We start from the raw sequence: 14,416 nt of genomic DNA, 5'->3' as shown, positions 1-14,416 counted from the left end.
TCTCTAGTTTAGGTGAGTGGGGGCTGCTCTCTAGTTGTGGCACTGTGTTCTCATCGCAGTGGCTCCTCGTGTTGCAGAACACAGGCTCCAGGGCACAGGTTCAATGGTTGTGGCACATGGGCTTAGCTGATTCTTGACATGTGGGATCTTCCTGGACCAAGGATCACACCCATGTCTCTTTCTTGCACTGGCAGGCATATTCTTTAGCAGTGAGCCATGAGGGAAGCCCGCAAAAAACATTTGAAACAGAACTCTTCTATAAATTGTACACTGACTATCTCCTAACCACATCATTGAAAATGACCTGTTATTAATTACATTCACCCAACAAATATTTAATAAACAGTTATTACTTTTATATATATATATATATATGAGAAAAAAACAAGCATTCCTTGCCTTGAGAATTACTGCTCACTATCTAGCTTTTCTATATTCTTTCAGACATAAAACACACACGCATATACCCTAAATACATCACCTAATATTTACACTACTAGCCTTAATCTCTGGCTTCTCTTTTAGTATCATCTTTCTAACTCATCTATTGCCTCATTAGCTATCCTATTTTTATTTAAGACACAAGAATTCAAATTATCTAGTACATTTCTGAAAGTCTAAAATAAAGGTCAGCAGACTATGAACAGAAGTCAAATTCAGTGCACTGCCTGCTTTTATAAGTAAAATTTTATTAGAACACAGCCATACTCATTCATTTATATGTTGTCTAAGGTGACTTTTATGTTAATAACAACAGAGGTGAGTAGCTGTGACAGAGACCATATGACCCCACAAATATATTTAAATATCTAAAATATTGACTCTCTCCCTTACAGAAAGAGTTTGGCAAACTCTAGCTTAGAATGCACGGATGACTGTATTAAGTACCAGAGAATACAACTCAAAGAACCCCACACCTTTGAGGAGCTTCGCCCCCAAAAAGAAGAATGCCATATAGATTTTAAAAAAAGAAAGAAAGAAATAGCACTAGAAGCTCTACAGTACCAGATTTAGTGGAGCATCAAGAAAAGAATGGTCACCCAGGAGGGGAGGAAGTAACAACACTAAATAGGTATCCCACAGGGTGAGAGTGTAAGAAGTGTATTCCTGGAAGTGGAAACAACATGAACAAAGGAATGGAATACTAAATAGCCTGGAAAAAACTGCAAAGAGATCAGCATGAGGGTAGCTATGATAACAAGGTAAGGCAGACATGGGAAAAGTCAGCAAAAGCCACATCATGAAGGAACCATGCCACGAGGAGGAAACTGGATTTCATTCTTCTTGGCAATAGGGAACTTTTAAAGTGTGTTTAAGGAAGACAAGTTTCATGAATTTGTTTTCAATGTTCAACCTATCTCCAATATGTGAGACAATTTAGAAGCAGACAAGATGGGGGCCAGGAAGATCATTTATGAGACATTTGTGACAGTCCAGCTAACACAGTGAGGATCTAAATTATGGCAATAACAGCATGAATAAAAAAGGGATAATTATAAGGCATCTGGAGAGGGAAATGGCAACCCACTCCAGTATTATTGCCTGGAGAATCCTGTGGACAGAGGAGGCTGGTGGGCTGCTGTGCATGGGGTCGCAGGGAGTCGGACACGACTGAAGCAATTTAGCATGCATGCACCCATAAGGCATTAGGAGGACAAGAATAACCACACATGCTCTCTAATAAGGAACCTGAGAGTACAAGAAAAGATGTCCAAAACATTACAAGCTTTCTGAACAGAAAATGATGTCAATCACCAAAAGAAAGAAAATGGGAGAACAGGCACCCTGGAGGGAAAATAATGAGTTAAGTCTTCAATAAACTGAATTTTGAGGTACTTAAGAGACACATATGATACACAATAGGGATTTAAATAGGTCCCCACTCAGAAGAACTGAGTTACAAGTATATACTCGTGAATTATCAACTAATAAGAGGTAGTGAGAGCTGTAGGGATATTCTGGCAATTTGTAAAAATGAGAACAACATCAAGGCCCTATCAATATTCAAGAAGCAAAGAAAGAGCCTCTTGAAGAAAGTGAAAGAGGAAAATGAAAAAGTTGGCGTAAGCTCAACATTCAGAAAACTAAGATCATGGCATCCAGCCCCATGACTTCATGGCAAATAGATGGTGAAACAGTGGAAACAGTGGCTGACTTTATTTTTATGGACCCAAAATCACTGCAGATGGTAACTGCAGCCATGAAATTAAAAAACCCTTACTCCTTGGAAGGAAAGTCATGAACAACCTAGACAGCATATTAAAAGCAGAGACATTATTTTACCAAAAAAGGTCCATCTAGTTAAGGCTATGGTTTTTCCAGTAGTGATGTATGGATGTGAGACTTGGACTATAAAGAAAGCTGAGTGCAGAAGAATTGATGCTTTTGAACTGTGGTGTTGGAGAAGACTCTTGAGAGTCCCTTGGACTGCAAGGAGATCCAACCAGTCCATCCTAAAGGAGATCAGTCCTGGGTGTTCACTGGAAGGACTGATGTTGAAACTGAAACTCCAAGAGTTTGGCCACCTGATGCAAAGAGTTGACTAATTTGAAAAGACCCTGATGTTGGGAAAGATTTAAGGTAGGAGGAGAAGGGGACGACAGGGGATGAGATGGTTGGATGGCATCACTGACTCAATGGACAACTCTTTGGGTAGGCTCCGGGAGTTGGTGATGGACAGGGAGGCCTGGAGTACTATAGTTCATGGGGTCGCAAAGAGTCAGACATGACTGAGTGACTGAACTGAACTGAACTGAACTGAAACAGAGAAAAAGGAAGAGGGAAAAGAGAGTAAGACAGAAACATAGGAAAAGAGCATCTATTGGCCAAAGTCAAATCACAAGGAAATGAAATTTTAAGAAATGAGTTACTAGTAATAGAAAACATTTCAGAGATGTCTATATAAAGAGAAGGTTGAAACAAGTGCACTGATATCAGCAATGGATTCATTATCAACATCACCTAATACCCCAAACCCTACTTCCTTTTCCAAATGCTCCAATGTATCAGTGACACCACCATCATGTACACTATATACAGTCTGTGCAGTGTGTAATACCATCATGCTTAAAAAGCAAGGTACATACCTTAATTTTAAAATATCAATATACTTTATTGCTAAAAAATGCTAGCCATCATCTGAACCTGCAGCGAGTCATAATCTGTTTGCTGGTGAGGATTCAAAATATTTCAGTTCAGTTCAGTTCAGTTCAGTCACTCAGTTGTGTCCAACTCCTTGCAACCTCATGAACCACAGCACGCCAGGCCTCCCTATCCATCACCAACTCCCGGAGCTTATCCAAACTCATGTTCAATCGAGTTGCTGATGCCATCCAACCATCTCATCCTCTGTCATCCCCTTCTCATCCTGCCCTCAATCTTTCCCAGCATCAAGGTCTTTTCAAATTAGTCAACTCTGCATCAGGTGGCCAAAGTACTGGAGTTTCAGCTTCAACATCAGTCCTTCCAATGAACACTCACGACTGATCTCCTTTAGGATGGACTGGTTGGATCTCCTTGCAGTCCAAGGGACTCTCAAGAGTCTTCTCCAACACCACAGTTCAAAAGCATCAATTCTTCTGCACTCAGCTTTCTTTATCGTCCAAGTCTCACATCCATACATCACTACTGGAAAAACCAAAGCCTTGACTAGATGGACTTTGTTGACAAAATAATGTCTGTGCTTTTTAATATGCTGTGTAGGTTGGTCATAACTTTCCTTCCAAGGGGTAAGCATTTTTTTAATTTCATGGCTGCAATCACCATCTGCAGTGATTTTGGAACCCAAAAAAATAAAGTCAGCCACTGTTTCCACTGTTTCACCATCTATTTGCCATGAAGTGACAGGACCAGATGCCATGATCTCGGTTTTCTGAATGTTGAGTCTTAAGCCAACTTTTTCACCCTCCTCTTTCACTTTCATCAAGAGGCTCTTTAGTTCTTCTTCACTTTACACAGAGACATGAAGAAGCAAATGCTGTTGGTAAAACGGCAGCAACAGACTTGCCACAAACCTTCAATTTGCAAAAAATGCAGTATCTGTGAAATGCAATAAAGTATGCCTATAACTATAAAAACATCTATTTTCCCCCCTTCCATTCTCTCCTTTTCCAATCCACCTGGCATACTCATTGTGTGACCTTAGAGGTATCAGTTAATATTTATAAGCCTCAATGTTTTTGTCTATAAAATAGAGATGATACTATTTAGACAGGTTATTTAAGGATTTAATGAGAAGAGCTTTAAAGTATTTAGATTACAGTCCTGATATACTGTCATTTAATGCTTCATCAGTTCAGTTCAGTTCAGACACTCAGTTGTGTCCATTTCTTTGCAACTCCATAGACTGCAGCATGCCAGGCTTCCCTGTCCATCACCAACTCCCGCAGCTTACTCAAATTCATGTCCATTGAGTTGGTGATACCATCCAACCATCTCATCCTCTGCTGTCCTCTTCTCCTCCCACCTTCAATCTTTCCCAGCATCAGGGTCATTTCAAATGAGTCAGCTCTTCACATAAGGTAGCCAAAGTATTGGAGCTTCAGCTTCAGCATCAGTCCTTCCAAGGAATATTCAGGATTGATTTCCTTTAGGATTGAGTGGTTTGATCTTCTTTCTGTCCCAGGGACTCTCAGAGAGAGTTTTCTCCAACACCACATTTGAAAAGCATCAATTCTTTGACGTTCAGTTTTCTTTACGGTCCAACTCTCACATCCATACATGATTACTGGAAAAACTATAGCTTTGACTAGACAGACCTTTGTCCAGAGAGATGTCGCTGCTTTTTAATATGCTATCTAGGTTTGTCACAGCTTTTCTTCCAATCAGCAAGCATCTTTTAATTTCATCACCATCGGCAGTGATTTTGAACCCAAGATAATAAAGTCACTGTTTCCACTGTTTCCCCACCTATTTACCATGAACTGATGGAACTGGATGCCACGATCTTAGTTTTCTGAATGTCGAGTTTTAAGCCAGCCTTTTCACTCTCCTCTTCCATCAAGAGACTCTTTAAGATTAGATCTCAATTACAGGAAAAAAATTGTTAAAAATTCTAACATATGGAGGCTAAATAACACGCTTCTGAATAACCAACAAATCATAGAAGAAATCAAAAAAGAAATCAAAGTATGTATAGAAATAAATGAAAATGAAAACACAACAACCCAAAACCTATGGGACACTGTAAAACCAGTGCTAAGGGGAAGGTTCATAGCATTACAGGCACACATCAAGAAACAAGAAAAAAGCCAAATAAATAACCTAACTCTACACCTAAAGCAATTAGAGAAGGAAGAAATGAAGAACCCCAGGGTTAGCAGAAGAAAAGAAATCTTAAAAATTAGGGCAGAAATAAATGCGAAAGAAACTAAAGAGACCATAGCAAAAATCAACAAAGCTAAAAGCTGGTTTTTTGAAAAAATAAACAAAATTGACAAACCATTAGCAAGACTCATTAAGAAACAAAGAGAGAAGAACCAAATTAACAAAATAAGAAATGAAAAGGGTGAGATCACAACAGACAACACTGAAATCCAAAGGATCATAAGAGACTACTACCAGCAGCTCTATGCCAATAAAATGGACAACTTGGATGAAATGGACAAATTCTTAGAAAAGTATAACTTTCCAAAACTGAAGCAGGAAGAAATAGAAGATCTTAACAGAGTCATCACAAGCAAGGAAATCGAAACTGTAATCAGAAATCTTCCAGCAAACAAAAGCCCAGGACCAGATGGCTTCACAGCTGAATTCTACCAAAAATTTAGAGAAGAGCTAACACCTATCTTACTCAAACTCTTCCAGAAAATTGCAGAAGAAGGTAAACTTCCAAACTCATTCTATGAGGCCACCATCACCCTAATTCCAAAACCAGACAAAGATGCCACAAAAAAAGAAAACTACAGGCCAATATCACTGATGAACATAGATGCAAAAATCCTTAACAAAATTCTAGCAAACAGAATCCAACAACATATTAAAAAAATCATACACCATGACCAAGTGGGCTTTATCCCAGGAATGCAAGGATTCTTTAATATCCGCAAATCAATCAACGTAATACACCACATTAACAAATTGAAAGATAAAAACCATATGATTATCTCAATAGATGCAGAGAAAGCCTTTGACAAAATTCAACACTCATTTATGATTAAAACTCTCCAGAAAGCAGGAATAGAAGGAACATACCTCAACATAATAAAAGCTATATATGACAAACCCACAGCAAGCATCACCCTCAATGGTGAAAAATTGAAAGCATTTCCTCTGAAATCAGGAACAAGACAAGGATGCCCACTCTCACCACTACTATTCAACATAGTGTTGGAAGTTTTGGCCACAGCAATCAGAGCAGAAAAAGACATAAAAGGAATCCAGATAGGAAAAGAAGAAGTGAAACTCTCGCTGTTTGCAGATGACATGATCCTCTACATAGAAAACCCTAAAGACTCTTCCAGAAAATTACTAGAGCTAATCAATGAATATAGTAAAGTTGCAGGATATAAAATTAACACACAGAAATCCCTTGCATTCCTATACACTAACAATGAAAAAACAGAAAGAGAAATTAAGGAAACAATACCATTCACCATTGCAACAAAAAGAATAAAATACTTAGGAGTATATCTACCTAAAGAAACAAAAGACCTATACATAGAAAACTATAAAACACTGATGAAAGAAATCAAAGAGGACACAAACAGATGGAGAAACATACCGTGTTCATGGATTGGAAGAATCAATATTGTCAAAATGGCTATTCTACCCAAAGCAATCTATAGATTCAATGCAATCCCTATCAAGCTACCAACGGTATTTTTCACAGAACTAGAACAAATAATTTCACAATTTGTATGGAAATACAAAAAACCTCGAATAGCCAAAGTAATCTTGAGAAAGAAGAAAGGAACTGGAGGAATCAACCTGCCTGACTTCAGACTCTACTACAAAGCCACAGTCATCAAGACAGTATGGTACTGGCACAAAGACAGAAATATAGATCAATGGAACAGAATAGAAAGCCCAGAGATAAATCCACGAACCTATGGACACCTCATCTTTGACAAAGGAGGCAAGGATATACAATGGAAAAAAGACAATCTCTTTAACAAGTGGTGCTGGGAAAACTGGTCAACCACTTGTAAAAGAATGAAACTAGAACACTTTCTAACACCATACACAAAAATAAACTCAAAATGGATTAAAGATCTAAATGTAAGACCAGAAACTATAAAACTCCTAGAGGAGAACATAGGCAAAACACTCTCCGACATAAATCACAGCAAGATCTTCTATGACCCACCTCCCAGAATATTGGAAATAAAAGCAAAAATAAACAAATGGGACCTAATGAAAATTAAAAGCTTTTGCACAACAAAGGAAACTATAAGTAAGGTGAAAAGACAGCCCTCAGATTGGGAGAAAATAATAACAAATGAGGAAACAGACAAAGGATTAATCTCAAAAATATACAAGCAACTCCTGAAGCTCAATTCCAGAAAAATAAACGACCCAATCAAAAAATGGGCCAAAGAACTAAACAGACATTTCTCCAAAGAAGACATACAGATGGCTAACAAACACATGAAAAGATGCTCAACATCACTCATCATCAGAGAAATGCAAATCAAAACCACAATGAGGTACCATTACACGCCAGTCAGGATGGCTGCTATCCAAAAGTCTACAAGCAATAAATGCTGGAGAGGGTGTGGAGAAAAGGGAACCCTCTTACACTGTTGGTGGGAATGCAAACTAGTACAGCCACTATGGAAAACAGTGTGGAGATTTCTTAAAAAACTGGAAATAGAACTGCCATATGACCCAGCAATACCACTTCTAGGCATACACACTGAGGAATCCAGATCTGAAAGAGACACGTGCACCCCAATGTTCATCGCAGCACTGTTTATAATAGCCAGGACATGGAAGCAACCCAGATGCCCATCAACAGATGAATGGATAAGGAAGCTGTGGTACATATACACCATGGAATATTACTCAGCCGTTAAAAAGAATTCATTTGAATCAGTTCTAATGAGATGGATGAAAGTGGAGCCCATTATACAGAGTGAAGTAAGCCAGAAAGATAAAGAACATTACAGTATACTAACACATATATACGGAATTTAGATAGATGGTGGCGACAACCCTATATGCAAAACAGAAAAAGAGACACAGAAGTACAGAACAGACTTTTGAACTCTGGGGGAGAACGTGAGGGTGGGATGTTTTGAAAGAACAGCATGTATACTATCTATGGTGAAACGGACCACCAGCCCAGGTGGGATGCATGAGTCAGGTGCTCTTGCCTGGTGCACTGGGAGGACCCTGAGGAGTCGGGTGGGGAGGGAGGTGGGATGGGGGATCGGGATGGGGAATACGTGTAACTATATGGCTGATTCATGTCAATGTATGACAAAACCCACTGAAATGTTGTAAAGTGATTGGCCTCCAACTAATAAAATAATATTTAAAAAAAAAAAAAAAGAGAGACTCTTTAGTTCCTCTTTGCTTTCTGCCATAAGGGTGGTCATCTGTATATCTGAGGTTATTGATATTTCTCCTGGCAATCTTGATTCCAGCTTGTGCTTCATCCAGCCCAGCATTCTGCATGATGTACTCTGCATATAAGTTAAATAAGCAGGGTAACAATATACAGCCTTGACATACTCTTTGGGATTGGAATGAAAACTGACCTTTTCCAGTCCTGTGACCACTGCTGAGTTTTCCAGATTTGCTGGCATGTTGAGTGCAGCACTTTCACAGCATCATCTTTTAAGATTTGAAATAGTTCAACTGGAATTCCATCACCTCCACTAGTTTTGTTCATAGTGATGCCTCTTAATACCCACTCAACTTCACACTCCAGGATGTCTAGCTCTAGCTGAGTGATTACACCATTGTGGATTTTATCTGGTCATTAAGATCTTTTTTGTATAGTTCTTCTGTGTATTCTTGCCACCTCTTCTTAATATCTTCTGCTTCTGTTAGGTCCATACCATTTCTGTTATTACCATTTCTGTTCTTTATTGTGCACATCTTTGCATGAAATGTTCCCTTACTAGCTCACATTTTCTTGAAGAAACCTCTAGTCTTTCCCATTCTATTGTTTTCTTCTATTTCTTTGCATTGATCACTTAGAAAGGCTGTCTTCTCTCTCCTTGCTATTCTTTGCAACTCTGTATTTATATATGATAGTAACTGATATACAGTTGGCCCTCCATATTTACAGGTTCCACATCTACAGATACAACCAACCAAGGATGAAAAATATTTTGGGAAAAGATTCCAGAAAGTTCCAAAAACCAAAATTTAAACTTGCCACCAAGTCCAGTCAACTATTTACAAGGCATTTACATTGTACAACTATTTACTTGTGCGTCTGTGGATTTTGGTAACCTCAGGGTTCCTAGCATCATTCCCCGGCAGATACCAAGGGACAAACTGTATACTATTAATACAATGCCACTATACACAGCACCTGCTGCTGCTGCTGCCTTCAGTCGTGTCTGACTCTGTGTGACCCCATAGACGGCAGCCCACCAGGCTCCTCTGTCCCTGGGATTCTCCAGGCAAGAATACTGGAGTGGGTTGCCATTTCCTTCTCCAACGCCTGCATGCATGCTAAGTCGCTTCAGTCGTGTCTGACTCTGTGTGACCCTATGGATAGCAGCCCTCCAGGCTCCTCTGTCCACAGGATTCTCCAGGCAAGAATACTGGGGTGGGTAGCCCACCCCATAGGTGGTGGGTGCTATCCATACATAGCACCTAGCAGTGTCTAGATGCATTTTATTAGGTCCTTGATAAATGTTTAAGAAAGGGAGAGAAGGAGGAAAAGTCAAAGAACTATGTAAAATTAATTCACGTAAATTACTTTTTGATCATATCAATATGCTGTTTAAGAATCTTGCTCTGTTATCAACTATGTGTGCCTGCATAAAATAAAAATAAAAACAAAATAAAAGCAACAGTGATAAAACAAAATGTTGATTTAAGAACATCTGTAGGGCTATCAATGATATATATAGATACTAGAAAAGCTGTTTCTTTGGTTTATAGCAAGGAAAGGAGCTTTCAGGGAACAATGGATCAAGATAATGGTGTACATGGTTTTTCAAAGGTGGTTGTAGAGACAAAACCAATATGGAGATACGGTGTTTAGAAGGAATATAATTTTACACTTTAAGAGCAAAAAGAAAGAGAAAAGAAAGCTAGCCAAAGAGTTAGGGAAAGTAAAAGGGTACAAAGAACCAAAAGAGGTGGTCATATTAAAGAGAAAGAGATGGTTCACAACCCTAAAATAAAGTAGGGCCAGAGCAGGTTCAATAAATGAGAACTACAAGAAGTTAGAGTTTATTTAACCAGGAGATCATCAGTGAATTATGAGCAAACAGACTCAATAGTTTAGTCAGGATAAAGAACAGATGATAACAAAAAATTTTTTTAAAAACTAGAGGTAAGAAAATGGAAACTTTGGGAATAAACCATCTCAATTATGTCTTATGCCTTTCAAAACAATTACACTGAGGCTTGGCTGCATACACAGACATTTTTTTTAAACAATTTACAGGAATTTGCTCAACATGCTCACCTCATGGTGTATTCGCTGATAAACTTTTTGTTCATTGTCTAATACTACAAAAGATTCAGAGGGTGCCGCATCCCCATTGAAAATGAAGCTTAAATCCCCTCGTTGGCACTTCATGTCACTAAAGTCTATGAGAGTAGTGTCAAGCCTGTGAAAGATGGATAGATGAGAAATTCTGACAATAAAATTTCAATAAAAGTCCATATTAATGAAACAAGCTTTGTTCCTTCTAAACTCAAACCAAGAGGCTAATACCATATTTCAAAGCCAAACTTATAGATAAGAGCTAAATTTAAAATATCTCATTAAAAAACACGAAAAGAATATTTAAATATATATTCAGTTTTACCTATATTTCATTTTCCTGAATGTATAACTTCATTAATCCAGCAGAAGAAAGGTTGTTTTCCCATTGCCGATGCATTTTTCTACCTGTACCCCACTCTATTTCCCGCCTTTGCTGACCTTAAGGAAGAAGGGCAGAAAAGGAAAGCAAGCCTGTCTAACACTTTTTGATCCCTTTAAGACCAAGTTGCTAGCTCAGCATGGTCAAGCTAGGTCAAGCTGACCCTTGACCACTGGGGTCTGGAGCACTGACTCCCATCCCCTCCATATATAACTTTACAGTTGGCCCTCCATATGTACATTTCCACACTCTCAGATTCAACTAACCTTGGATCATGTAGTACTATAATATATATTTACTGAAAAAAGATCTGTGTATAAGAAGGCCCGAGTTCAAACCAGTACTGTTCAAAGGTCTGCTGCATATATGAAGAGTATAGCAACGGACGGACCACATTCTTAGATTAAGGACTGTGTGTCCACAGTCTGGTCCTTGTGAGCTGCATCAATGCTGATGCTTAATCATACAGTACTAAACCTTGCTTCATCCTTCAATGCAATAAACCATTTGATTTACTCCAAATCCTTGGCCTTTTTGTTTGACTCCTCAGATTCAGATTAGCATTCTCTTTCCCAACATTTTCTTTTCTAACATCTCCACAGCCTGAAACATTATGGATCTTTGCTATGGCAAATACTCATGTATTCAAACACCTATATGTTTGTTGTGTTCATTGTAACCAAGACCTGACATGGTTGACCCAATGGGTTGGTCTCAAATAAATTCTAGAAACCACTACTTGGTGAAATTAGAGACAATAATGCAGTGGCAAAGTTTACAAGTACCCTGATGTGCTTCAATCTTGCCCAAGGCTTTGTGGTCTCCAGATCACCATATCAGGACCTCTCTGACTGGCTGCTCAAAACACAGTCCTTAATCTAAGAAATAGGTTCACACAGCTGTTAAAAAATGTTGATCACACCCAAAAGAAAATTTCTTTTAAGTCTTTGTGAGAGGTCCACCCTGGCTAATGAGTTTCTAACACAATATAAGAACTCATTACTTTGTAGGATTTTTCATTCTCACCATAGACAAGGCAAATGAGTGGGCATTACTAGTTTCCCTTTATAGGAGAAGTTGAAAAATGGAACATATTTCACAGGCTGCATCAAAAGAGTAACCAAGGTTACATATAATTTAACACCCAAACTAGTAACTTTTAAAAGTGAAGGTGAAACTATTAATAATTTTACTAGGGCAACAGAGATGAACAGGGAAGTATGATTAACCTAAGAAGCTCTTTTCTGAGCCATGTAAAATATATACACTCCTCAGAGTCAAATAAGAAGTCCTAAAAAAATAGCAAGGCACCAACTCCTGTAGGAGTGAACCTGACCTGCTGTTTGATAGTTGAATTCTTGCTCCTGGTCCACTTTCAGAGGCCTGCTACTGCACTATTGGTGCTTGTCTACTAAACATATTCTGTTATTGCTTGTATATGTGGCACAAGAGAAAATGATGCCCATAAAAGGGGCTTATCTCCTACCTCTATAAGATGTGGGCTACTGAAGTCTCAAAGAGGGGACAGATCATTTTATATGAGTGGCCTATTTGGACTCCATGCTTCAGCTACCAGGGAACTCTATACCCCTCAAAAAAAGAAGTCTGGGCCAGAATAGTCTTTTGCCTCCACTCCCTTCTTGCCCATTCTGGGTGAGAATAGTAGTGGGTTGCAAGGGGTGGGGGTGAGAGAAGAGATGCATAGACAGACAAAGACAGACTGACATTGGCGACATTTGAGCCCTTAAATCTAGCCACACCTAAAACCAGTCACTGTCAATTTTTATTTTATATGTATTTTCATAATTTACAACTGAAAGACTAATACAACTTAGATATTAGACATATTAGATGGCATAGTAAGCTGTATCAAACATGCCTCATAATGATATAATTTATCATGGTGATATTTTAATGTATTAACTAGTCCTTGGCTTTCAGCTTAATGAGCCTAAATACTTCTAATTTTTACCATGTAATTCACCATGAAGGACATACAGTTCTTTATACAAATGCAAAGATTCAAATAGAAAATGTTCTTTTACAGATGAAAACTTGATAAATGCCCAAGTAACAGTGAAAAGAAAATAGGGCCTACCCTTGATATAGGAAGAGCTCAAATGAGACAGTTCGCAAAGATTATTTAGGTCAATGGTGATATATTACCTTAAAATTATTGATAGTGAAAATATCTATTAGTATTCTCAACAATAAAGTTGTTCATATTACTATTTCTACTAAAATATTAATTTCTCCTAGACACCAAAGTATATATTGTGGTGTTTTTTGCCCATGCAGCTTGCAGGATCTTAGTTCCCCAACCAGAGATGGAATCTGTGTTCTTGGTAGTGAAAGCATGCAGTCCTAACTACTTGATTGCCAGGGAATTCCCAAAGAAGATACTTTAAATAATCACATTGCTGTCATGAGATACAAGTAAAAGTCATTTGAAGTGATGTTTAAAAGAACTAATTATCTCATGATATTTAAATGTGAAAGTTTTTATTTCATGTTAACAAACTTGTTTTTCTTTTAATTCTTCATCTATGCAAAAAACCTTTACCATACATTCCTAAATGCAGCTTCTCCATTACTCTAGTTAACTTTGATAACCAGCAGTTTGAACCTATCACTCCTTCAACCTCAGTAAAGAGCTCACCTGCTAGCAAGTCCCAGGCTTCAGTGTCTTACTAAATTACAGCAGCTTCCCTTAAGCTACATTCTTTGACACAATTACTCTTTCAGGCTCTTATTCTCATATGTCTATCTTAGTCATTTTGTGGGTTTTTTTTTTAATCATCTATATTTATTATGTAATATGTATCATGTCATTTACTTTTAAAAGATATATATAAATGTGAAATAACTTTTTAAAAGAAAGAAGCTCCTTTTTGCCTAAATTTAAGAATCAAACGGAACTAAAACTAACCTTTAATGCAGCACATGGAAGACAATACTATTCTCCCAAGCTATCTACTAATTTTGGCAAGTACCTATATTAAAAATTTTTAAACTGATGAACAATTTTTTGAAATCCATACTATATTGTTAACAATAGGCTACTGAATTAAATCTACATCATTAACAAATCCTTTCATATTTTTTCATCTATACTGTGTTTTCCAAGGTTTCTGTAATGACCATAAATTTAATGTGCATGAGAACTTTCATGATGAGCAATATCTGAAGTTATATTTAAAAAACAAAAACACAGAAAACTCTACCCTAACCAATAGAATTTTGCTTGAGAATAATTACCCTAGAATTTATTTCTAACTAAAGGTCATCTCTTCATTATAATTCATCATACTTAATAATTAACCTCATAAACAGTTGATTTTCTTTAAATTTCTGTCCTGTGACGTGATAAGAAGTCACATGATAAAAAGACAGTAAATCATAGAGGTCCTGGCTCA

At 37.8% G+C, this 14,416-nt stretch overlaps 1 protein-coding gene across 1 annotated transcript in view; it reads right to left on the bottom strand.

Moving 5' to 3' along the window:
* ANKRD13C (ankyrin repeat domain 13C) overlaps positions 1 to 14,416 on the bottom strand; it is a 99,332-nt gene that overhangs the window by 32,243 nt on the left and 52,673 nt on the right. Inside the window, exon 7 of the mRNA XM_065911068.1 lies at positions 10,598 to 10,742. Coding sequence (XP_065767140.1) covers positions 10,598 to 10,742 — 145 coding nt within the window. The remainder of the gene's footprint in view (positions 1 to 10,597; positions 10,743 to 14,416) is intronic.

This window comes from Muntiacus reevesi, chromosome 1, assembly GCF_963930625.1.
Source record: "Muntiacus reevesi chromosome 1, mMunRee1.1, whole genome shotgun sequence".
Classification (NCBI taxonomy): Eukaryota; Metazoa; Chordata; class Mammalia; order Artiodactyla; family Cervidae; genus Muntiacus; species Muntiacus reevesi.
This window is presented reverse-complemented; position numbering and strand designations above follow the sequence as displayed.